Genomic DNA, 25,935 nt, shown 5'->3' on the forward strand with positions numbered 1-25,935 from the left:
CCTCGCCGCGACGAGATGGGCAGGAAGCTGGACCTCTCCAAGCTCACCGATGAAGAAGCCAAGCATGTCTGGGAGGTCGTTCAGCGGGACTTTGATCTGCGGAAAAAAGAGGAGGAACGGCTGGAGTGAGTATCTGCTCTCCCGTGCCTGAGCTGGGGGCAAACCAAGCGGGACCTCGGGTCCCCGTGGGCTGTAGGGATAAAACAACCTGCTGAGGCTGTGGGCGAGGAGGCACGGCAGGAGACCGGGCTGTGGAAGCCTAGCACGGTTAATAGATTGCGTTATCAGCGGCAAGGTGACGCATTCGGGCAGCAAAGGTGCAAACTGGCGCCGTGCCACCGGCAGCGATGCGGATCGGTGACACCGCCGCACTTTATGGGGACAAATACCAGGAAATGCCTCTGTGAGGCTGGAGGCTGGTGGGGCTCTCCAGGGGAGGCTTCACCCGGGAGCAGAGCATGGGGTTTGGCTGCCTTGGTTTTGCTTCATGTGATGGGTCTCGTGTGTTTAGGGCAGGAGTTGTTCAGTGAGTCCTGGGATCCTCAGATCCCTGAAGAATCCTGGAAAAATAACTGAGAGGAGTAGTAAACCTACTACTACTAGTAAACCTATTTTAGTAGCCTTATATACCCAGTACTGGGGGCTGTGCTGTCCTGGGAAGGTTTTAGGGGCCCACAGATTGGGAAAATATTGAAAAGTCACTGGAGCAGCAAATTCTATGAACTTCTCAGTCCTTATAAACAGGGTGTTGGATGAAAGTGCTGTTTAAAAAACGTTCTGTCAGATCAGATTAAATGTTGAGCATGAGAAATCATAGAGGTTCAGGTTTTGTCCATGAACTACATCAGATGCTGAACTTAATAATGCCTTAACATATTTCAAGAAGCTGCAGTGACCCTCTTCGGGGTCTGGCCAAGTTCTCATTATCCCAGAGGGATGGTCCATGCTCTCAGACTGGGTTTGGGCTGTGCTGCACTCCCACTGAGCCCTCAGACCCTCCCAGCTCTGAATTTTATGTGCCAGGGCTGGTGCTGATACCAATGCCTGGAGAGCAGGAGCTCATTAGTTCCTCTGTCAGATCCAAAAGGAGGGGTGAGGAGCGATAGCCATCCTCGGTTTGGGGTATCTGCATGCCCCAAAACCTTTCAGTCGTGGGACTCCTCCATTTACACCAATGGCTACAAGAAACCCTCAGTAGTGTAGTTTTCATCCCCCTGATTTCTTTTTTTTTTTTTTTTTTTTCCTAAGAAAAGCCAGCCTGCGTGGGAGGCAGAGATAATTCAATATCATCAACTACTGCCTTCCTCTGCTGGTAGCTCTGAAGAGCAGGAAAGAGATCAGACAGGGGTGTTTTAAAAAATTATCACCCTGCAAAGGGTGAATGTCTCCCCTGTGATGCATCTGAGCTCAGCCTGGAGGGAGGAGGTGGAGACCTACATTGCTGTGCCCTGCAGCAAAGAACTGGGCGAGGTGAATTCCTTCCTTACTCGGCCTTGGCGCCAGACTGGCTTATCTGGGTCCTCTCTGCTGCCCGGGAAGCTTCCAAATTGAGTTCCATGCTCTGGGAGATGCAGGATAGGGGAAGGTCTTGGGATGCTCCTACCCAGCTGCTGTCTCTCCTCCTAAGGATCATTTCCCCTGGTTTCTTAGTTTTATTTTCTTCTTTAGTCATGCCCTGCAGAGGGCTGGCATTAAGCATTCTGTACTACAGAAATTTCTGTACTTTCTGAATAATTTCTGCAACAGACCAGACCACCAGCCTGGGAAAGTATGCCACATTCCTGGGTGCTGGACATGGAGCTACACAAGAATTTTCTGCCTGCAACAAGCTGGGACATGACGTGACATTGTGGGGGACCCTGCAGCCATTCACTCTGTGCTCTGACCAGCCCCATTTACTTTTCTATTCATTTACTTTTCTATTCCCCGGACTTGTCTCAACCTGCCAGCCTTGAAGAAATGTCCTGTCCACCCCCTCCCCAGCTTGGTCTTTTTCTTCCCTTTTTGCTCCTTCTCTGTATTTTGTTTTTGGCAGAAGCTATTCACCTACAAGGGACAAAGGCTTCAGCCGGCCTCAAGCTGCACAGGCATGTGAGGGCAATGCTTTGCCCAAAAAATTAAATAATGGCCCTTTTGAGGGGTTTCTCCCTGATTCTTTCCATGCCCACAACCCCATTTTTGGGGGATGGCTCCCTGCATCTCTCCTGGGGCTCTGTAGGTCCAACCCTGCTGCAGCTGGCATCCCAACACCACAGATTTATTCATCCTGCCGTGAGCAGAGCAGGGAAGGGGCTGGCTGGTGCTCCTGCCAGCAAGAGGAGACAAGAGGCATGCGGTTCCTGCGGGTTTTAAACTGGTTTGGCTGAGACTCTTCCTTCCTTTGGCAGGTCTGGTGGGTGAGGGAGGAGAGCTGAAGGGATCCAACCGGTCTCTGGGAACCAGAAAAAGCAGTTCCAGTAAAAAAGATCAGATCCTGCTGGCAACAGCCTTAGCACGGGAGTGGAAAAGGAGTACAGAGTCCAACCCAAGGGTTTTCTGTATGAGGGTTTCTTTTCAGAAGTCACTTAAATTTACTGCTGGGACATTTGCACCAGTTTGTGCAAATCACTGCTGGGATGGTGAACGGCTGATTATACAAACCACGTGCCCAGTTTTCTGTCTTTATGCTGGTTTTTACATCTCCCAGATGCAAATGCAAGTTGGTGTCACTCCTGCGTGACCACAAGCAGAGGAGTGACACCAAAAAATGTGTCTTGCAGTGCGCTGGCTGCCAGGTGGCCAGAAAATTCTTCCTCGGGAAAAAATAAAAATCAAAAGCTGAGTCCTAATGTGCAAACTGATTAGGATAAACAGAGATTAGCTTGCTTGACATGCCTGCCCTTCCCACTGCCAGTCACACCACTGCTCCCAGGGCCAGCCAGGCTCCTGCTGTGGTCACCCCAGCTCCTTTGTGGTCACCCCGGCGTCACTGGGAGCATCACCAGTGCCTCGTGGTCCACACTGTGATCCTGAAGCGGCCTCCAGACCTGATCCCTTGAGGGTTTAACCCAAGCTGACTCCTGCTCTGGAAAACACAGCTTCCTAACCCTGTCTAGAGAGAAAACAACTTTCTAGCACCTTCCCTACAAGTCAAACATTTTCCTTTCAGCCATGGCCCCAAAGGCAAACATACCTGAGGCGGTGCGTGGCACGGGCAGCAAACAGAGAGCTTTTGGGCAGTGCAGGGTGCCCCACCGGCCTGGCAGGCATCTCAGCTGTCCAGACACTCCTTCCCAAGGGGATCTGCTCTGGCAGCCAGGTCTGGATAGTGAAGGAAGCCTGCAGGGATGCACTGCCAGGTGAAGGTGCTCTTGGAAAGTGCTTCCCTTTCATGGGATTGTCACAAGCCTCTCCTCCTGCTGCATCCCCTGAACAGCCAGAACCTTGCTGCACATAATTTTATAAAGTGGTCTGCTGAATTTTTAGTGCTGTAGGACTATATTAAAACCTCTTTTAATCCTTTTTAATCCCAGATTTTTTTCTTTCCCCCCCCCCCACCCCCCTTTTTTTAAACTAAGAATTCCAGAAAGATTTTAATTCCCTGCAGGACTCCAGGCTTGAAGATTGTGTCATGTTGGGATACAGCCACAGGGTTTGAGAAGAGCTGCTCTCCCGAGGTTCCTGGCATTAATGATCAACACCCTGTGAAACAAACAGGACAGGTTTTGGCACAATCCCTTTTTTTTTTTTATGATCCTTGTGGGTCCTGTCAAACTCAGAATATTCTGTGATTCTAATATTAAATTAAATCTAGTATTAAACTCCAGTTAACCGTCCTGATTTTGGAGCCCACTTTGTTCTTAGCTTATTTAACTCGTGATATGTTATTTATTAGATTTGCCCTACAGCTGTTTCCACAAGCTGCAGACTTGCAATGTTCCCTGGAAAATCGTTCCCGAAATGATTGTGGCGTGATGGGCTCTGCCACGTGAGAGTTTGCAGTGAGACAATAACAAACTCAAGCTCCTGCTTTTGGGGGGGGGGGTGTTTTCTGCAGGGAGCTGAAATGCAAGATCGACCAGGAGAGCAGCAAGAGAGAGTTCCTGACCAGTCAGTCCCACCTCAACGAAACTCACTGTGTGCACTGCCTGCAGCCCTTCAAGTTCCTGCTGAACAGCAAGCGGCAGTGCCTGGACTGCCGCTTCTACACCTGCAAGAACTGCAGCCGCTACAACAAGAAGGAGCAGGGCTGGGTCTGCGATCCCTGCCGCCTCTCCAGGTGCTGCTCCTCGGGGAATCACAGGATGGCTTGGGCTGCAGGGCACCTGAAAGCCCATCCAGTTCCACCCCCCTGCCCTTTCATTAGAGCCCCATCCAACCTGGCCTGGAACACTTCCAGGAGGCAGCCACAGCTGCTCTGGGCAACCTCTGCCAGGGCCTCCCCACCCTCACAGGGAAGAATTCCTTCCCAATATCCCATCTAACCCTGCCCTCTGGCAGTGGGAAGCCATTCCCCCTTGTCCTGTCACTCCAAGCCCTTATCTCAAGTCCCTCTCCAGCTTTCCTGGAGCCCCTTTAAGCACAGGAAGGGGCTCTGAGGTCTCCCCAGAGCTTTCTCTTCTCCAGCTGAGCACCCCCAGCTCCCCCAGCCTGGCTCTAGAGCAGAGGAGCTCAGAGCACCTTTGTGGCCTCTTCTGGTCTCATTCCAGCAGCTCCATGTCCTTTTTTTGGGGACCCCAGAGCTGGAGGTGGCTCTGCAGGTGGGGTCTTACCTGACTGGGGCAGAGGGGCAAAATCCCCCACTCCCCTGCTGCCCACGCTGGGGGATCAGCCCAGCACATGAGGGGATTTCTGGCTGCCAGTGCACATTTCTGGCTCTCATCAATATTCTCACCCTGCAGCATCCCCAATTCCTCCTCCCCAGAGCTGTTCCCAATCCATTCTCCACCCAGCCTGTATATTCACTTGGGATTGCTCCAACCCAGGGGCAGGACCTTGCACTTGGCCTTGTTGAGCCACATGAGTTTCTCACAGCCCCACCTCTACAGGCTGTCCACAGTCCCTCTGGGTGTCATTCCTTCCCTCCAGCGTGTGACAGCACCACACAGCTTGGTGTGTCAGTGAACTGAGGGAACACTCAATCCCAGGGCCCATGTCACCAACATACATGTTAAAGAATTCCAGTCCCTGTATCCGCCCCTGGGAACACCACTCCTCCTGCTCTGCTCTGAGGGACAAGGTGATGAGGCTCAGCAAGACTTGCCCAAACTCAGCATCCTTTTAGATGAAAGCATGCCGTGTTTTTGTTAAGATACAGCTTTTTTGGGTGAGGGTCTGCTCACCTGGCCGTGCCTCCTCTCTTTGGGCAGGATCGTGAAGATCGGCTCCCTGGAGTGGTACTACGAACACGTGCGGTCCCGCTTCAAGAGGTTTGGAAGTGCCAAAGTCCTGCAGTCCCTCTATGGCAGGCTGCAGCCGGGCCAGGGGCTCAACTCTGCCTTTCTGGGTGAGGAATGGCCACTGCTGCTCCTGGGGAATCTGTGCTGCACCGCCTCGGGGAGCAGCAGTGGTGGTGCTGCTCTGGTGTCGTGGGGGACCAACCCCAAAACATCCCAGGGAGGAAGCAGAGGTTCAGGGTTGTTCATTCAGACACAGAGCAGGTGTTCTTGATGGCTTTTCTACTGTTAAGTTTTTACCACAGGCTGGAGAATGTAAGATCATTACAGCTGGAAAATACCTCTGGATCATCCAGTCCAACCCAGTACTACCATGACCACCATTAAACTACATCCCCATGTGCCAGATCCATGTGTTTTTTTAACCCTTCCAAGGATTGTGACTTCCTTGAACACTTTTTCAATGAAAAACATTCCGTAATATCTCATTCCCTAATATCTCTCATAATTTTCAAAGTCCCATGTCCTGCAATTTGTAAGTATGTAAATTTGCAGCTCTTTTTTTTTTTCTTTATTTTTGTTTTTTTTTCATCACAGAGCTTGTGAAATTAACCCTAGTTTAACCTGCAGGATAAAGCCAGCCCTCATTTTTTTTTCCCCAAGACCTGATGATTTTTGCAACCAACCTGATTGTCCCCTGGCACTGACAGAACTGTGCCAAAATTGGTGAGCTACCTGTCACCATAACTGTTTTCTTCAGAGCTTCATGGACCTTCCATAGTTCTGATTTTGGTCCAATAGTGCATGAATATATGATTATATTAATATAGCATTATTACTAACCAGCTCCTAGTTGTTATTCATAGACCTCCTACTCCTTGGCCTGTTTCCTTTGGAAGCCAATGTGGAGTTTATTCCCATCTTGAGGAGCCACAGAAAAGTTTGCACACGTACCATTGACATGATCTGTTTCAACTGCTCCAATCACTCTTTTAGCCAGGCAACTCATGGCAGAAATAGCAGGGAAAAAAAAATTAATGGACTGAGAGACAATCCATGCATTGTTTGGACCGAAAACGCATCAGAGCACACAAAAACCCAACCAAGCATGAGGGTAACAGCGCCTTGGGCTGCTTTAAATTGAGATTCTGATGCCTTTTTCAAAGGGAAATGATTTTGTTGTTTATTACTTCATTAACACCAGTGAATTGGCTTGACCCATGAGCAAGCAAGAATCTCCTCCTGGGATGTATCTCTGGCCATCTGCAGTTGGCTGTGCCTTCCCCTGCAGCTCCCAGGCATGTCACATCAGCCTGGGGAAGCAGTGGCGAGCAGCTCTTTGACTTCTAAAAGTCAAGTCCTGTCTCCAAGCTCCTGTTTTGTTCTCTTTAAAGAGCCTTTTTAACCATTGTTTCTTGTAATGGCTAGAGAATGAGAATTCCAGTCAGCCATGGCTCTGAGGCTTGCTGTCTGCTCGAGGAACAGGAAGAAAATGTGATTATTCATTTTTTCCACCATTTTTCCCTTTGTTTAGGTCTTCATGACAGAGTTTATAGCCTGCCAGACATTAACAGTAAGTAAAAAAGGGGATTGCAGCAGGGGGCTTGCAGTTCAAGCAAGGTTTCCCAAAATCTTTATGTCTTCACATCCCCCTCAGCTGTGGGCACTTCTGAGGAGATTTGGAGTGGTCAGACCAGGGAAAGCATTCCTGCATTGCAGTGGAGATGGACTGCAGTGCCCAATCCCTGCATTGTGGTACATCTGGGGGCTCCAAGGGTAGATTTGGATGCAACAGGGCTTTTAGTTACATGCCAAACTTGAAGTTTGCAAGCACTCCTTGTCTCAAAGCAATGGGTCATTGATAAATAGAAGAACTATGGGAATCAGGAATAGCTCCTGAGCCTTCAAGCACTGGAGTTACCCAGGTGGCCCTCGGGGTGCTCTCTGTGGTGCAGGTGCCCCTTCACTTCCACACCTGTGATGGCGCACATCTGGCAGGGGAAGCAATGAGAGGCCAGCAGAAAAAAAATTTGGGGAGTTGCTTCTAGTCTGGGTTTTTTCACCCCACGTAAGAAGCATGGCCTCGCCTGCAGGCACACTGGTGTGACCACCAGGGTGGGGACACTCACCTGCTGCCTGTGTCCCCTCCAGGAGAGTGCCAGCTGCTCAGCAGCTGTGACGCCGGGGAGGACAGCGATGAGGAAGACAATGTCCTTCGTGGGGCTGAAGCAGAGTGCTACAGCAGGGTGAGTGTTTGCTTCTGCAGCTGCCCCTGCCTCGCTCCGTGTCCCTGGCCTGCCCTGGGTGATGGTGGTGGTGGCTTCCTGTGCCACTTTCAAAACTGGACCTTTCCCTCTGTTTTTCTTCTCTGAGATAAGCTCCTCTCTCAGTTTGTGTAAAAACAACCGTGTCAGTAACTTCACAAATACTTGTGCTCTGGAAAAAAGAACCACTCCTAACACTATGGACATCACCAATTAATATACAAATCCCAGCTCCCACCTGTATAATGAGAACCCACCTACTTTGGGGTTTTTTTACTAATGACCTCTCAAATATTCAGAGAGATCTGCCTGCAACATCCTCCCTCTGAGGATGGGGAGATGCTTCAGGGCTCAAAAGCATCAGCTCTGAGCTGTAACCTGGCTCAGCTTTCCCAGAGTGCCCTTATAAACCACGAGAGAGATTCTCACTCTGCTTACAGAGGCTGTGGAAATCAGGAACCCACTTTTCCTTGCCTTTGGCACAAACACACGCTGTACCTGGTTCCCTTCAAGCAGGACAGCGTCAGGCCCAAATTCTCTCTGCAAAAAGCAGAGCAAACTCAGGCAAACTAAGGAGAGAAAGGTCCTCCCTCCCCCTTTCCTCAAGGTCAACCTTGTCTTACACTGAATTTGCCTTTCTTGCACTTTCTGTGCTAAAGATGTGCAAGACAAAGCGGCTGCTGTCTGTGCACCCCTTTGATTTCGAACTGGACTCGGATTACTCTGCTCAGTCTCGCCGCCAGTCTGTGCAGCTCTCTCCAGCAGCCAGCAGCCCGGATGCTTTCCAGGTACTGGGAGACTCCTGGAGGGGGGGTTTCTTTCCTTTCTTCCTCCTTCTCCTTGCTTGCTGCCACTGCTCCTTCAGCCTCAGAGCTCCTTCAGCTGGTGTTGGGAGGCAATGTGCCAGTCCCTGATCCTCATCACTGTGATCTCTTCTTCCAACTGAAGTCCTTTGCCTCAGGCCAGGTCAGGAGCAGGACATCTGATCCAAGTGAGGATGAGTGCTAAGATGAGACAGCAGGAGGTTCTCTGGCCCTGTCCCTGCAGATTTCCTTGCTCTCAGCAGACAATGGGTTTCTTGTGTTGTCCCAAGGCTGTGGAACACACCCTGGTTTCCAGCAGATTCAGTGCTCGAGGGGTTAAATGAAATCAAGTTCTTCTCCCATGTTCTTCCCATCCAGTTTGGGGCTGGATTTGCCGTGTGGTGGCACTGGGGTGCAGCTGGCCAGCAGCTCCATGAGGCACACGACCTTTGTGAGGTTGAGATGAATCCCACAGAGCCAGCATGAGTGAGAGCCAGCCAGAGGGATGAACACTGGGAGGACGAACACTGCAGGAATGCTGGTTGCTTCTAAATAGGAGACTGGATGTGCCTTAGTATCCAGAGCTTCTGGCCAGGAGCAGGACTCAGGCAGATCCAGACAGTGCAGTGAGCTGTGCCCTGTGATCCCACCTAGGGCCAGGGCTGACCAACCCCACCTTCCTGCTCTGGGGGGAACACAGGTGGGGCCACCCTGGGTGTGGCAAAAGCTCTTCCAGCCTGGGAGGCTTCAGATCCAGCGTTTTGGGCTGCTCTTGTTTGCCTTTCCTGGTGAAACTGCGCTTTTAAAGCATTAAACAGCTCCTTCTTTTTAACAATGCTCTGATTAAACTATTCTTGGGTAGAAATAGGATGTACCGAGATCTGTAACAACAACTTGAATAAATAAATAAATAAATCTGTACAACTCCACACAAGATTATTAGAATTTGGGGGAAATAATTAGATCCCTCTTTTTGTTTGTCTTTTCCCCCTGTTTGCAGCAGAAGTCAGTGTGAGGGCTGGCCTCTGTCAAACTGGATTTATGGATTACAGATTATTTGAGGTGGTGGCTGTTTGAATAAGTAGAAGGGGATGGCGTTTCCAAAGATCCGAGGGTGTTGCAGCCTGGCTGAAGGAACTCTGTGCTTGTAAAAATTACCACTGCCCCCTGGCAGTGATGGGAAGTATTGCTCAGGGTTCAGCAGCCAGGCAAAGCCTTTACATGGGATTATTAGGAACTTTTATATTTTATATAAATATAATTGTCATTATAAAAGGTCAATCCATGCATATATTGAAGAATGAAGAGAGGAGCTCTTAGTGGAGGTCAGGAGAGACAAGGAATCGTAGAATCATAGTTTGGGCTGGAGGGACTGTAAAGATCATCTCATTCCACCTCCTTCCACTATCCCAGCTTGCTCCAAGCCCTCCCAGCCTGGCCTTGGATGCTTCCAGGGATCCAGGAGCAGCCACAGCTCCACACTTTTCTTACTCTGGGGGCCCCTGAGCTGGAGGCAGCACTACAGGTGGGGTCACACAAGTGAAATCTCCGTGGGCAGCTGCTCAGCAGCATCCTCAACTCTCAGTCCTTCCCAGATTTCCCCAACTCAGCTGAAGATGGCTCCCAGGAGTCCAGGATCACGGATGCAGACCTGGTGTTCCACCAGGTCCTGCAGGAGCCGGGGGTGAGCGTTCCGGAGCAGCACTTCAGCACCGAGGTTCGGCTCACTGTCAACGCACGGAGGAGGAGCCTGGAAAGAAACCCAAAGCCTGGTGGGTGTCCTTGGCCAGATTCCTCTTGTATCCTCTTGGGACAAGCAGCTGCAAGTGTTAGATCAAAGTGAAAACGTCTTTGTGTTTTTTTCTGAACAACCTCAAAGCCCCTAAGAGGGTCAACACGATTTATCCGTCTGCAAAAAGGGGTTTTTCTTAGGAAAGAGTCTTGCTGATTATTTGTTGTTATTTAGTTGTAAAAGGGCTGGTCTGGTTCCCAACAAAGCCAAAGGATTGTTCCTAAGGTGTCCATACCTTTCATACCTAGTGGTGATTTCCAGGGTAGAAACTAGGCACAATCAAATGCTAGAAACAATGGGATGTGTTTCCCACTGCAGGCAGAGGAGTTCAACTCCTTAGTAAAGGATGTTGTGGCTGCAGAAAGCTTTGAATTTTTAGGGGATTTGGACTAGAACTGGAGGTTGCTAAGTGGCATCCTTGTAGCTGGGCAGGGTGCATGGGTAGGCTAAATGATCTGTGGATCTGTGAGTCTATAAATACCCTCTAAGAGGCAGAATTTGCCTTTTACCACCTCTGTTTTCCCCTCAGTGATGGCAGAACCAGGAGGGTTGGATATTGGCTTGTGCATATGCAAATGTAGAATATGTCCTTCTGTGTCTCCAGTGGCCTGGATGTATTTTCAGGACATTTGGGAATGCTGGGTAGACCTTAACATGGCTGTTTAAATTCCCATTCCAAGTCCTGCTGGAGCATCACAGCAGCAAGGTCCCCTGCCGTGTTAATTCCATTTTCTCTCATTGTTTTTGTCTCATTTGTAATTCTCCTTTACACAGGAGACTTTCCACTCTTTTTAAATGCTCCATCCTGGGCTGGCACCTCTCTAGCCTGAGCCTAAACATCTTCCAGCACCTGGGCAGTGCACAAAGGGCAACATCCAAACCTTGGCTCCCAAAAAATTGGGAAGGCAGTAGTGGTTTTTGGTGAGGCTGTTCAGGGCATGACAGCAGGGATGGTGCTCCTCGTGTCCTGTGTGGGACCCTGCTGTGCTCGGTGCTGTGTGGGCACAGCCTGTGGGGCTGCAGCCTGGTCCATCCTTACCCTTGGTCTGGCTTGCAGAAGCATCTCCTGCCAAAGGGTAGGAAGTCTGATTTGGGGAAATGCCTCTTTATTTCCTTGTCTTAAGGATGGATGTCCTGGAAGGAGCTCAGGGGTGTTGATGCCTCGTGAAGGCTGACCTAGAACAGAGGCTAGGCAGAGGTAAAGAATAAAGCAGTGATTTATTAGAAGGTCTTAATGGTTACACGTTGGGCAGCACAAGAGCCCAGCCAGGGCTGCACCCAAGATGAACCAAAATGGTCACAAAATGGATGACAGGTCATGGGGTCTCTCACTTTTATAAGTTCTGGTCCATTTGTATACTGGAGTTAATTGTCCAATTACAGCTTTAGGTTATGAAGTCCCATCCTGCTTGTTTTTCTCTCTTCAGTTCATGTTGTTTATGCTCTTGGGCCTGAGATTTGGATTATTTGTCCTTGGTTCCCAGCTAGAGAAGGAATTGTTTTGTCTTCCCACTCTGTGAAGAGAGCTTGCTATCCCTTAATATGAAGCTCAGAACTACACACTAAAAGCAGCACAGGATCTGAAAACTATAAAAGCTAAACCCTGAGGCATCCCTGTGAATGCCTTGTGCCTTTCTCTCCCAAGGCATCCCCTGGAACGAGCCGCCCCGGGCGCGGTACTCGGCCGACATGGACACCTCCGACGAGGACGTGAGGGGAGCCCAGCTCCCACCCCATGCCACCAAACGCAGGAACAGAGCCTCCTCCCAGGAGAACATCAGCCACTCCTCCAACCAGGTACCAAACAGCCTCTGCTGACACCCAGCCCGTGGCCACGTCCCCCTTGTTGCCTCTGAGGTGCAGGGTGGTTCAGGGGAGAAGAGGAGCAGCAATGGCCAGCTGGGGTGTGCTTTTCCAGTCACAGCACAAAGAAAAGCAGGCACTGGCTGGTGCTTCCATGGCCCTTGCTGCCATCACAATAACAAACCTGCCCTTGTTGCTGCTCATTTTCCAGCTTGTCCTTATTAATCTGAGTTACTTGTGGGTTCTTGTGTCTCCAGAAAGGCTTGCTTAAATGGGCTGTGCCAGTGCTTAATAACCAGATGGAGGTCTGGAGATGGATATTTAATAAGCACCAAGATCCTTCTCTTCCTCTGCAGTGTGTTCCTGCCTGGGTAGGACTGGGTCAGGATGACCTGTCACATACCTCTCCTGAGCGATGGTAATGGGGGGAACATCCTAAAGAAAGGAGTCAAACAGGATCTAAGCTTGTGTTTTAATTGTCAAGCAAGGACCTGCTGTGCCTGGTGCTCCCTTTGCCAGTGGTGGGTGCTGAGGATGGTAAAGCTGATCTGGTTCCTCAGATCTCATGAGCAGCAGAATGCAGGGTGGTGTTTGGCTGCAGATGCAGGGGCATTATCACTTTCCAGTCTCACAGCTGGTAATTTGGCATGTCCTGGACCCCTCTTTGGGCAATCAGTGTGAGATCTGAGACCACAACCACCCCTCAGCACCACACTTTATGTGCCTGGGTAGGCAAAGCTTCTCTTTGCCATTTTCTTCTGTGGGCACAGGTTTTAATTAGCAAATGCCTTTCCTTCCTCAGCCAGCAGTAAATGGGAGAACCCTGGACTGGGTGTCCTTAATGAGGCCACGCTGTGTTAGGCATGAAATGTGCACCATGCTTTACAGTGGGGAAATGAGCCCAAATTCCTACCAACGCCTCCCACGACTTCCTCCAGGAGCTGGGGAAGCTCCCACATCCCACATCGGGCTGTGGTTTGTTCCCTCACACCTGGAGGAAGGCTGGTGTGGAGCCTTGTCACCCTAATGGTTACGAGGCATCTTCTCACTGCCACTTTACCCCCATTTGCTCTTGTGGCAGCGTTGCTAATTAGCTTCAATAGCTCCTCATCCTCCCTGCCCTTTGTGCTGCTGATGTGTTTACAGCCAGCAACCATCCTGCCACCCAGCCTGCTCCTCACCCAGCTCTAACTAAATCAGGGGCTGTTCCCTAGTCCTGTGACTCCAGAGCTGAAGCATCAAGAACAAAACTTTAAAAAAAGGAAAAAAAAAAGCACTTAAATTTGATGAGACACAAAAGAAAAAAAAAGAAAAAAAAAAAAAAAGCCCTGAATTGGTAACTGTGTGGGTGTTTGCCTTCAGGTTTTTAAAAGTCAGGTAGCAACAGGACCAAGCCACAAGGAATAGCTCCAATTTCCCAAATTTCTCCCAGAAGCCATCGTGTTGTACCTTTGAGCTCAGTAGTTCTGGACTCCCAAAGCTTTGATGGTGTCTGGTCCTTTACAAAAAGCTTCTGTTAGAGGCTTGGGTAGAGTAACCTGTCCTCCCTCCTCAGCAGCAAGGGGTAGTTTCCCCTACCTGATGTTATGGGCTGTGCTTTAAGCTTATTTCCCCTGAAGTGTTTTAGTGCAGAGCACAGTTTGCCAGCCTTTGTCACACTGGGAGAAGTGCAGGGTGACCCAGTTCCTGATGGAGATGTGCCCTAACGGGGTGCATTAAAGCCAGCCTTGACTGGGAAGGAGAATGAAGCTTTTCAGCTCCTATCCTGGTAGGTATCCATCAATATCAACAGCAGCCCGTGCTTTAGGCTCTGATCTCTCCCAGCCTCTTCCTCATGGAGATGGGGCAGTGGTGACTCCTGGTTTGTCACCATCTCTGAGGCTGATGCCTCATCAGAGGCTTCTCATTGTCACTGGGAGCCATGCAAGACTCAGGCCTTAGACAGGACTGAAAAACCTCTTAGCAATGGGCTGAAGTGCTTCCTGCCAGGGCGTTTAATGCTGCTTAGAGATGCTTTCACTTCGGGGTGGTAATGACAGCTCTGCTCTCCACACCGCCGGGTTTTTATATTCATCTTCCCTTAAGCAGATGCAATCATCCCTATCTGTTGTGAGGGTCTAATTAATCAAAGGCTGGCAAGTACAAAAACTAAGTGAGAGGATGTAAATTGTTGTAGAAACAAAGCCCGCCCCTCACATCTCTTTGTTGCCACCTCTGCTTACTGCTTTTGCTGCTTGCTCCCCTTTGAATGGGCAGAAGCCACTCAGAACAGCAGTGATGCACTGGTAGTGCCATAAACCAGGCAATATTTATCATCATTTATGTTTTATTTGTCTGGATCAAAGGAAAGAGACTTTTTTTTTTTTTTCAAAGAAAGAAAAACTTCAATTTCTAAAGGGGATTAAAAAAAAAAAAAGCTTCCTTTAATGTTTACAGTGATCATAGATAATAAAGATGTTTTGGTTTAAATGGATCTGAAAAATATCTCATTCCACACCCCTGCCATGGGCAGAGACACCTTCCACTGTCCCAGGCTGCTCCAAGCCCTGTCCAGCCTGGCCTGGGACACTTCCAGGGATCCAGGGGCAGCCACAGCTGCTCTGGGCACCCTGTGCCTGGGCCTCCCCACCTTACAGGAAGAATTTCTTCCTAATGTCTAATCCAAGTCCACCCTCACCACAAAGGTTTGTCTCGGTTCTTGAGCACAGGAAGTAACTTCTCTTTGATTTTCAGGGTTCTGTCTGTCTTTAATTTCTCTGCCCTTCTCTCCATGCCCCATTTTAGTCAGAAGAGTGAGGGAGAAGAGAGGAGCGGGCATCTGGGTAAATCATGCACAGAGAACTGAGAAAATTTCAAAGTGGTAGGGAAGACTTTCAGGTTTTTCTACTCTGAATTTTTGTGGATTTCTCTCCACCACTGTGTTGGCAGGCATGTGATGGGGTGGTTACAGCTTGAAAAACATGTTAGTAGGAAGTGAAAATGGATGTTGACTTCAATTTGGGGCAGCATGGGAACGATGGTGAGATGGGTGGCTTTATTACAGGCTGGTGCTTTTATTGGTGATGGGGTTTTTTTTACATTCACTGCTTCAAAGCTCCAGATGCTTTGGTGGGAATTGTCTTGTGCTGGGGGCTCGGCACTGCTTGGAGTTTTCCAGATTTGAGGTTGCTCTGCATCTCCTGAAACTTACTGGCACTTTTAAGACATTACTTAAAAGATATTATTTTTTAATGCCTTTTAACTCTGCCCACGGTGGCAGTGCCCTGCTTGCTTTCCTCTTCTGGTTTCCTCACTGTCCTGAGTGGTGGCTGGTCTGTTCTCTCCTCCTTTTCCCTCTCCCTCTCTCTCCCCTTTCCTGTAGATCCATGAGCTCAACACTCGCATGTCCGCAATCGAGCGCGTGCTGAACCGCTTGGAGGAAAAAATCCTGACGCGCCCTGACGAGGTAACCAGGCAGGAATCCTGCAGGGATGCACTCTGGGCTCTGCTGCTCCCTTCCCCTGGCCGCTGCACAGGCTCCTCTGAAGCAGCCAGTACTGCAGGGAGAGACAAAATCATGGAAATATTTAGGTTGGAAGAGACCTCTGAGATCACTGAGCCCAACTGTTCCCCCGCCACTGCCAAGTCCTTCACTGAACCCTGTCCCTAGGTGCCACAGTGACCTGGGCTCTTTGAGTTCACTCCTCTGTTTTGGCCTTGGAGGCTGTTCTCCAGTCCCAGGTGATGGAGTGCCTTAGAAAACATTGCATGGCAAGACAGAAATTGCAGGAAATGTAACCCATTTAGACCCTGTGCAAACCAGTGCCTTCCTTGCCCCCTCTGCACAAGGAAAATTTGGTTTCAGGCTGATAGTTCATCAAGTGCTAATTTCAGGAGTTTTGTTAGGTGGTGTCTGTGTCTGCAGAGCTGTGGCAGCTCATTTGTAATCATGGGACACCCAATTAATACCTCTGAGGAAGGCACCAGGTTATTGTGACTGTGAGAGCTGAGTCAAGGAGCATTTCTGTATCTCCTCTGAGCTGCCCTGGTCTTACCATGCCATCAAACTTGGAGGAAAGCAGCTAAATTAAGTTAAAGCTGAGCAACAGTGTAGAATCTGTGAATACTTAGACCGCTTAACATTGATTTTTGGGCTTCTAATTTTAGACTATGCACTCTTTTCCTTCATGTGAACCCATGACCACTCTGGCAGCTGATGGCTCAGTAGAATGGATGGTGTTAATTACAGGCAAAGCCCCCAGGCATGGATGAAACAATGCAATTTCTCCATTTTTTTATAAAATTCGCAGAGGGGGCTGGCCACAATGATTTTAATCATTTGGGGTTTCCATCAGTAATGCCAACCAAGGGAGTAAGAGGTTTTCACAGTGTCAGGTTCCCACACTTTATTCCCATATCCAGGGCAAATCAGAGCACAGGCAGTGAGTCTAAACAGCTGTGGGACAGGCTGAGGTTAACAACAAAGCTTTCCAGCAGAAAGGGTAGCAGAGCCCTGGAATAGGTTGCCTGGGGAAAAAAAGATTGCCTGCTGCAGATGCTGCTGTTGGAGGCTGTTAAAAAACAGCTCAGACAAAACCCCACCAGGTATGACGCAGGTAATTGTATTCCCATCTTAATGCAGGGGTCAGCAAGTTCAGGAACTTCTGGAGATCTCTTCCAGTGCCTGGGAGTTTAATAGGATTCTTCTCCACCTACCAGGAATTGCACCTAACAACGGGGGTGGGTGGATATTTGCCATCTATCCTACAGGGAAATTTGCTGTGTGGATTCTCATCCCAAATGAGATTGCCCAGAGGTTCCAAAAGTTACCTCAGGGAGTGGCAATTCCCATGGCTGCTTCCCTCTCCCTGGTGGACCTTGTTTCTGGGTTGCTGTGATCTCTGCCCTCAGAGCCACCAGCCATGCCATGGCTCCTAATGAAAATGTGGGGATTTTTTGCCCCAAATCCTTCATGCCCACCTTTTTAAGGGTGGGGGAAAGGAAATCTTCCATGGAGAAAAACAAGTTCTGTGTGTGGGGAAAACGGGAGTGGAGGTTCTTTAGGTCAGGGGTTTGTGTTCCTCAGAGAGGAGCTGGAGCACAGCTCTGCTGCTCCCTGGGGCGGTTTGAAAGCCCCTCTGTGCTCCCACTCCCCAAGCTCCTCTGCTTGCTGAGCCTGTCTGGACCCAGGCAGGCCCTGTGTCCACCCCAGGAGCCTCTCACACCTTTCCCTTCTTCTGTTCCTCCAGTCTCCTGTCCCAGAGTCCCACACTGACCCCGATGCTGAGGAGGAGGAGCTGAAGAGGAAGCTGGAGGAGTTAGCCAGCAACATCAGTGATAAAGAAGTCTCCTCTGACGAGGAGGAGCGTGAAGAAGAGAAGAGAGCAAAGAAACCAGAGCTGAGTTCCTCCAGAGAGGCCATGGCCAGGGATGTTCGAAAGGTGATCTGTGCCCTACCACCCACATCATTCCAGGCTGCATCCATGGTTCCTCCTGCTCTCAGTGGTTTGTGGTTTTACACCACGAAAACGTGACTCTCCTTCTGTCCCACGCCTCCACCAGGGCTGTGTCTGTGTCTGCTTTAACAATGTCACGGGATAGGGAAGTCCCAGGGTGTTAGATGTGGGCATTTCTCCTTGTAGGCTCTCCCAGTCTCAGCCAAGAGTCAAAAGTAAAGCCTCTGAGAGTTCTTGCAGGCTGCTGCCTGTCATGGAGAGCTACACAACCTCCACATCTACTTAAAGGAGTGGTCCCAGCATCTGGAAGTTACCATGGAGAAGAGTCCTGGGGTGGGAGAAGAGCTCGGTGAGGATTTAGTACCAGCAGCCTTTGTCAGGCACCTGCTACAGCCTGAAATGTCTTTTCCACACCTGTCAGTGCCCCTGAGTCCCTAAATCCCTGACCCCACTCTGCTAGATCAGCATCTCTTGCATTTCCAGCTCTGTGCTGCCTCCTGTCCCTCCTCCATGGTGGGGACAGGGGTCAGGGAGAGGAGGACAGATCACAGCAGTGCAGAGGCTCCAAGATGATCCATTAGCACAGATGGAGAGGTCAGCACTCCCTGTTGGGTCTCTGAGGGCTGGTTTGCTCATCCTCTCCCTCCTGCCTTGGCTGTGGAAGGGGGGTGTGTGCATTTGCTCCAAAATGCTGGCAAAGGAAGGAAGCAGGCACCACGCTGCCCCTCTCCTCTCCTGCAAAGCTTGGAGGTTGTGGTGACTTTCATGGTGCCATGAGACCTGCCTTTAATGTGCATTTGTTCCTCCCAACACAAAACCTGGTGGGTTTGGGCCCCATTTGCTGTGCTCTCCCTGCCGGTGGAGCAGCAGTGCATCCTTACCCACAGCACTCTTTACTGCCTCCTTTTTCCTGAAAGCTGCTTTCAGATGGTTGCTGCAGCCAGACTTAACTTCTCCTAAACTGAACAATCTGCGTCATCTTAATAACCACTCCTAATTAAGTGCAGGTAAGTGGTAAGTCACCAAGCCAAGGTGACTTAGTTTCTGTGTGAGCTGCTGATCTGCAGCAGGCAGAGGCTCAAACCCTGAACTGTTGGTGTGGTATCAGTGTAAGATTCTGGTTTCTTATGAAATGAAGCCTGGATCCTCCAGATTTACTACTTTTTATGCCCCCCAAGCCCTGCTATGAAGCAGGGAGGAGTATTGAGATAGAAATGCCTGCAGTAGCTGGACCAGCCTTGGTTAGAGGCTGTCAGCATGGATGATGTTTAACAGCAGCTTTCCTTATACATGCAACAGATCCAGGTTTGGATTTTGTGTGATTTTGAGGGATTTTTGATAGGAGGTTCCTCCAGTCAAGAGGAAATCTTCTGACTGGGGGAGCACTGTGATGGAAGCACACGAACCTAATGGAAAATGTGAAAAAACTCTGCTGTACCATGAAGGCACCATAAAATGATAAAAATGTCATCTGGACTGAGTTAGCTGGTTCTCTGCAGGACAGCTTGCCCGGAAATACATGCAGCTGTAAACACAACCAGCACATATGTCACCCCCATCTCCTTGGTTTCTAGGGAATTATCAGCTGGGAGAGACACGATGAGTTTCTTGGGACCATTTTTACCGTGTTTAGCACCTCATCAAGCCAAGGGCAGCACTTAGGGCATGATTGCCATCAGTGCTCCTTAGGGTGGGAAGAGAGGACACAATTAGCCCCAGGTTCTGTCCGTGTGGCAATACAATAATTTTATGGGGTCAGGCTGGTTTTATTCTTCTGCCACAAACTCAAGGAGTTGTTTGCATCCCCGCTCAGGCCCGCTGAGGTGTAAAGCAATATGCTGCAATTAGAGCTTAACTGCTGCGTAACCGAGTGGCCCTCAGGTGCTTCCAGTGAGAGAAACATCCCTCCATAACCTCTTCTCCAAGCCTTTGGAGGTGACCTCTTTTGTCACAGCCATGCTGCAGAAAGCACGGGCTGAGATCAAAGCTCTGCTGGTGGAGAGCCCTTCAGGAGCAGCGTAAGCCCCTTAATTACCACTCCTCCCTCTTCCCACAGCTCCTGGAGGTCTGGTGCCCCTCTCCCCCCTGGCTTGTGATGTTTTATACACCACGTTGAAATAACATCCATATTTTTTCCCCCCCTCCCTCCCTCCCTGTGCTTTGGCTCTCGCAGAGGTCGTCGGCTCAGGCTTTGAGTGAGATCACGGCCAAAGTGCTGAGAGCCATAAACGCCACGGAGGAAGCGGTGTGGGAGTCGGTGCATGGACAGAGCCAGGGCTGGGCCCTCCCTGCTGGGCAGCTTCCAGGCCTGGCAGATGGGAAAGAGGTGGCCGAAGTGTACCAGGAGCTTGAGGAAAATGTAAGGCTCCCCAGAGCTTTTGGGCAGAGGGGGGTGGGAACGCAAAGGAATCCCCCCCAAAATTTCTTGTTAAGGGGTAGGTCAGCACTGAGAGGATGGTCAGCACTGCAAGGATGGTCAGCAGAGGGATTAAAAAGTCTGGTCTTAGAGGATGGTACAACAGCAAAAGAAGGTGCTCAGTCTTGTGGCTTTCCTTCCTTTGGTTCCTGGGTGATGAGGGTGGTCCCCACCCTGCTGTAGCATGGCTTTGCTGGGTTTCAGCAGTCCCTGCTCCAGCAAAACTGGTGTCCCATTGCCTTCAGTTCCTCCCCAGCACTGTGTGTTTCATCAAGGGGTTCATGAGCCCTCTTCACTAAGGCTGCTTGTGCCTGGGGCTGATGGGCTTGTGCAGGTGACAAGTTCACAGCCAGAGCCCAATCTCCCTGCAAGGTTTCTGTGAGCCCAGAATGCTGACAGCTTTTTTAGCCACCATAAACCCATAGGAACTGATTCCCTGTGGAAGTGTTGTGCATCCACAGTGCCCTGTACCAAGCTCCAAAGAAACGGTTCAAAGAAGAGTTGGATCTCCCTCTGTGTGGTCGGGTTTTGCTGTAGGGAATGTCCTGCATTGGGGGGCAGGGTTTTAGGACACACTCCGTGGCTCATCTCTCACTGGGGAAAGCTTATGAGTAAGGGAGCTGCAACACCTGGATGCTTTCTGGCCAAATACAGCATCCCAGGGGAACAGGGTTGGATGCATGAAGGTTTTGGGGTTCCCCCTCTCCCAAGAGAGGGGATAGGGCTGGGAAGGATGAACTTGGGGTTTAGTGCTGCTGCTGCTGCTGTCAGCTCAGGACAGGGGTGGGTAGACAATAGCCCTGGGAGATGTGTGTCATCCTGCCACTCCCTCGGGGATCCTGGCTGAGTCACAGCTGGCTGGCCACTGTGCTGCTCTGCAAGGCATGCCACCCACCTTGGAGGGCACTGGGAGAGTCTGGAGGGCCCACAGCAAATCCCTGTGACTCAGGCTGGGTGGTGCATGGCCTTAGGATTTGCACTGGGATGGGTGGGACCTCTGGGAGCGTGCTGCTGTGATTTGGGTGGATGGGCTGTAGCTCAGTGCATGCAGAGGGCTCCTGCCAGGCAGCTTTGCACAATGCCCAGCCCAGGGAGAGCTGGGAGGGCTGGAGGAGCAGAAATTGCCATGGCATACCAAGACCTTGGGATCAGTCGGCAGAACAGTGGCCACATCTGATGTTCCTGAGCTGCCTTGCTTGGACCTGTGTCCTTGTAGTAACCTGGGAGGAGACAAGTGGCAGTAAAACCAGAGGTTTTATTGGGATAGATCCTTTCACCCTTCTTCTCTAGGCAGCAAAGGCTGCCCTGCTCTGACCCTGCTCCCAGCAGCACAGACTGAGCAGGTTTGGAGAGTCAGTTTGTCTCCTCCTCACAGGGCACAGCAGCCTGAGCTGGTTTGCAGCTGGTACCTGCTCTCCTCTGAGCACACGGCGCAAAGTGCTGCTGCTTCTCAAGCAGGTCACTGAGTTTTGGTCCTTCCTGTGTTCCCACTGAGCCTCTTACCTCTTCACACTGTTGGTAATTGCTCTCAAAAAGCCCAGGGAAGGGAGGAAATGAGAATGCAAGTCGTGTCAGAGCTGACTGGCACTGTCTGTGCTGCAAGGCAAGAAGGCAGTCAGAAAAGAGTGGCAGGAGCTGCTGCGTCTGGGGCTGCAGCCACAGCAGGAGAGGAGAGCTCCAAGAAGGTTAATTCTTCAATGCAAGTTTTCCTTTTGCTGTATTTCAGGTGTACCTGACTGCTGGAAAGACCTACCAGCTTGAGAAGACCCTGAAGGAGCTTGAGGAAGGGGCTCAGCACAGCGGCACTACCGACTCGGAGCTGTCGGAGCTGGAGGACAAAGTGGCCTCAGCAGCTGCTCAGGTGCAGCAGGCAGAGAGTGAGGTGAGGGCCTGACCCTGGCAGATGCTTTGCCCAGCCAGTGATGGCAAACAGAGCCACTGGTGGATCCTCCAACCACCATCTGTGTGTCTTTTTTCCTCCTTCTAAAGATATCGGATATCGAATCCCGAATTGCAGCCCTGTCTGCTGCAGGGCTGACAGTGAAGTCTGTGGAAAAGGCAAAGAAGAAGTCGAGTGTGCAGGTGAGCATGGAGGGTGGTGGCTGTGATGTACCTGCTGCCCTGAGCTGTAGCTGCTGCCCCTGGGTGCTGGGAAGGGCTGCCTGGCTGGCTGAGCCATTCCCAGCTCTCCCTGTGCTGCCTGGTGCTCTGCCGTGGCAGACTGAGGTGTCTGCCTCCTCTTGCACCCCCAGAGACACCTCTGCCTTCCTCTGTCCACAGGCTGCCTGTCTCCCTTCTCCTGCTCCTGCCAGCAGCAGTCCTGGGGAGTCTCTGGATGACATTAAAGTGAGTGTGTGTCTAATCACAGGCTGTGCCTGTGGCAGAGCACTAAGCCTGGACACAACCTGGGGGCTGCCTTCAGAGCAGTAGCCTCAGTGGAGACCTCTGCCCTCCCATCCCTTCCCCACAGCAGGCTGCTGCCCTTCTCTTGCAGGCAATGCCCGGACTGCAGCGGTTCAGGAGGAAGTTCAACAGTCCCCTGGAAATCACCAGTAAGGACCACGGCCCTGCCCGTGGGAGATGGGCACCTCTGGGGGGCTGGGCTGGGCTTTGGGGGTGCTGCTCCTCTCTCTCTCTCTGTATCCAGCTGTGTGTCTGCAGCAGAGTTCCCTTCCCTGTGCTCATGGCCTGCTGCTGGGACAGCCTCAGGGGGAACCTGTGGAGGTAACTGGGAAAGGAGGCAGCAGCTGGCAGGGCTGGGGGCAGTGATGGGAGAACAGAGACCAGGCTGAGGTGGCTGAGTCCTCCAAGAACCAGGACTTCTCTGCAGCCACCCCACGGTCCAGGGAGACACCTGTGTGCCTTCATCCCGTGGGCTGTTAGCTCTCAAAGCCTCACCTAAGCCCATCCTCTCTTCTGACAGCAATTTCTCCCTTGCTTGGCCGCCCTGGGGAAGGTATCCTTCCCTGGATGGCATTCCCCAACCCTGGAAGTGCTCCAGGCCAGGTTGGACAGGGCTTGGAGCAACCTGGTCTAGTGGAAGGTGTCCTTGCCCATGGCAGGGGGTGGAACAAAGAGTGGATTTCAAGTTCCTTTCAACCCAAACCATGACTCTGTGATTTTGCCCCTGCTGCCCACTTGACTCATCAGCCATTTCTGGGGGGCAAGAAGCCCTTCGGGGCCCAGCTATGGGCAAACAGCAGCTTGGGAGAGCTTCAAAGTAGATGATGACCTGAAACTTGGCACAGCAGCTGGTGTGGTGGGGGGACAATCACTGGAAATGCTTAATTCTGACCAATATCAGCGAGACCCGTTAGGAAATTACTTTTCTATTTCTCTCTTATCTCTCCTCACAAGCTTAAAGGCAGAAAGAGTGGCTCTCCTTCCAGATAGTGGAAAGCGAAGGGAGGGAAGGGGGAAAAGACCATTTATTGCAGAGGTAGAGCAGCATTTCCCCCATCCACACAGACAATTAACAGTGCTGTTCCCCAGGCTGGGGCTGCTAGGTGGAAAGGTCCCTTGTCCTCATCCTCAGGAGGAGTCATCTGCTCTCCTTCCTGCAAAGGGCAGGCAGATAAAGGCAGCCCTGCGAGGAGATAGAGGGAAGTGCAATGGGGACAGACGTCACCAGCAAACCTAATCCCCGTGCCTGGGCTGGGCCAGGGCTCATTTGGTCTCCTGACTGCCTGCCTGCCAGGGCAGGGACTTGGAAAGCTGGGCCTGAAAAGGTGCAGCTGGTGGAAGCTGGTGGCAGAGGAGAGGAGATGAATTAACAGGCCAAGAGAGTCTCAAGGCTGGCGCAGGGAGAGCTGAGAGCTTCTCCCAGGCTGGGGTTTTGTTGCACCACGGAGCTTTCCAGAGCAGAGTCTGGAAAGGCTGAGCCAGCTCACAGAGGGCTCTGGAAAGCTGAGCAGCAGCAGCTCTTTTCTCCTCGTTAGCAAAGCGCTCCCATCGCCCTCCCGGAGAGGGGAGTGCTGGGATGCATCCAAACCCGCAGCCAGAGGGGGATTAGTCAATCCCAAGTGACTCGGTGGGTCTCTGAAGCCTCTGGTGAGGTGGCTGAGGAGCTGCTGCCCACCCCTGCTCCCTCCCTGCAGGTTTTGACGACTCCTTTGAGCGCAACTCGGCGTACCGCGGCTCGCTGACGCAGAGGAACCCCAACGGCAAGAACAGGAGGGTGGAGCGGCTCTTTGCGGTACGGAGCCAGCCCCAGGCAGGGCTGCTGGCTGCCCCTGGCACTTGTCCTCCCCCACGTTCTCCTCAAGCTGATGGAGCCCTCAGCTCTCAGCGTTGGTCCCTCCACGCTGTCTGGTGAGGGTGGAGTGCCTGGGCATCGCTCCTGAGGTCGGGGATGTCAGGAGCCCCGGAGAAGATGAACATCTCTGAGTTCCCGCTGCCTGCGTGGTCTGTGGGGTGGGACAGGGACTCACTCTGTGCAGTGACAGCTAGAAAGGGACAAGGAGATGCTAGGTTGGCTCAGGGTGGTGTTGACACGGTGGTGGGCTGAGGTTTCTCCTTCTTGTGCCCTGCAGAAGCCTGTGATGACTCACCTGTCCTGAGGAGAGGGGACCTCCCTGCTACCGCATTTCAGTGAAGATGCAAGACCTCAGCAAAGCAAAGCCTCTCTCAGCCTTCCCTGAAACACTTTCTCCTCTTTCTCCTGAGCCCCTCTCTCCCTGAAAGCCTGGACAGAAAGGAAGCCAGAGGCCATGGGCAGGAGGCCTTGCTGGGAGTTGATGGGAAGAGGAGCAAAGCACTGGGGTGCAGCCATGTGGCCAGGGGTGCTCCTGGAGGATGCTGGAATGAGACCTTGGGTTGGGGCAGCTCTTTGGTACTGGGTCAGCCAAGGGGACCGGAGAGGTACAGAGCAGGAGTGACCTCCTCGTGGGAGCTGGGTGCCAGTGTGACATTCAGCACAGGGACAGGGCAGGGACACAGCCCTCACTTGGCAGAAAATGTCAGTGCCTGTCCCTGCTCTCTCCAGGCTGCTGTGAGCAGGGACAGGAGCTGACAGTGAGTGTGGAATGCCCTTGGGGTACCCCAGGCAGAAGATGGACCCAGGCATCCCAGTGCTGGGATTCACACCCTGATGCTGGTCCCAATCCCCTGCCATGTCCCTGAGCTTTGTTTCTCTTCCCTGAGCAGCAAAGCAGGATGAGAGCAGTGCTGGTTCCTTCCCAGTGAGCACTTGCTCTTTGCCCCCAGCCATGCAAGCACCCACTGGGGCTTCTGCCACCACGCCTGAAGCAGCTGTGGCCATCAGGGCATGGGAGTGAGGCAAGACCTGAGGCAAGCAGTGGCAAGAGAAGTGGGAGGAAAGGCTGGAGGGCTTGCTGGCGATATTGGCTTGCTTTTCCAGCTCTTGAAGATATCTCCACTCCATGTGAGGCTGCATCAGCAAGATACAGAACCCCAGCCTGCAGAGTCAGCCCCTGCCAGGATGCACTTGGGTGGATGAGCATGTCCCTTGTCCCTGGTGATAGCATTGTGGAGCCTCTTAGGGCCACCCCATCCTTTTTCAGGGCTGTGATGACCTTTGGAGCTGCAGCAGCCCTGGGCCCTGGTGTCAGCCTCCCCCCAGCTCCCCCAAGACATTTGTTTTCCTCCAATATTCAACTCTCCACTGATCCCAGTGGATCAGTACCGGCCCCATACCCATGAGCAGAGCATCAGGATGGGCAGAGGGTTGCTTTCTCTTGCAGGTCACTTTGGAAGAGGTTTTTTGTTCTGTCCCTGTCCTGTACAGCCCCCACTCTCTTCCTTCCCTCCTTCCCTCCCTCCCCGATGGGCAAAGTGGGGAGGATCACTCACAGCTGGAGCAGGGACATCAGACCAGTGCAGAGTTTCCCCTCCATGGCCACCCAGGCTGGATCATTCTAGGCAATTCCTGAGCATCTGAGCTAAAACCACTTTAATTATGAGCAGTAGGGTGAGTTCTCATGCAAGTAACACTCGTTTGGCTTTGCTAGGAGTAGAGGCTGCTGACTGTGTAGGAATTGGTCCTGTGGTCATCCCAGAGAGTATTGTGAGTCCACAGGCTGGGCTTC

At 51.6% G+C, this 25,935-nt stretch overlaps 1 protein-coding gene across 1 annotated transcript; it reads left to right on the forward strand.

The window, feature by feature from the left end:
• Positions 1–24,447, forward strand: MLPH (melanophilin). Its single transcript, XM_041460216.1, has 17 exons — positions 1–125; positions 4,037–4,258; positions 5,349–5,485; positions 6,910–6,948; positions 7,527–7,621; positions 8,299–8,427; positions 10,028–10,214; positions 11,880–12,031; positions 15,399–15,482; positions 17,266–17,457; positions 19,646–19,831; positions 21,615–21,770; positions 21,878–21,970; positions 22,169–22,234; positions 22,383–22,440; positions 23,986–24,083; positions 24,421–24,447. Exons 1-17 carry the CDS (start codon positions 16–18, stop codon positions 24,445–24,447), a joined length of 2,031 nt encoding a protein of 676 aa, XP_041316150.1. The 5' UTR covers positions 1–15.
• Positions 24,448–25,935: the final 1,488 nt, after the last annotated feature.

Source organism: Pyrgilauda ruficollis, unplaced genomic scaffold (genome assembly GCF_017590135.1).
Source record: "Pyrgilauda ruficollis isolate IOZ18807 unplaced genomic scaffold, ASM1759013v1 scaffold140, whole genome shotgun sequence".
Classification (NCBI taxonomy): domain Eukaryota; kingdom Metazoa; phylum Chordata; class Aves; order Passeriformes; family Passeridae; genus Pyrgilauda; species Pyrgilauda ruficollis.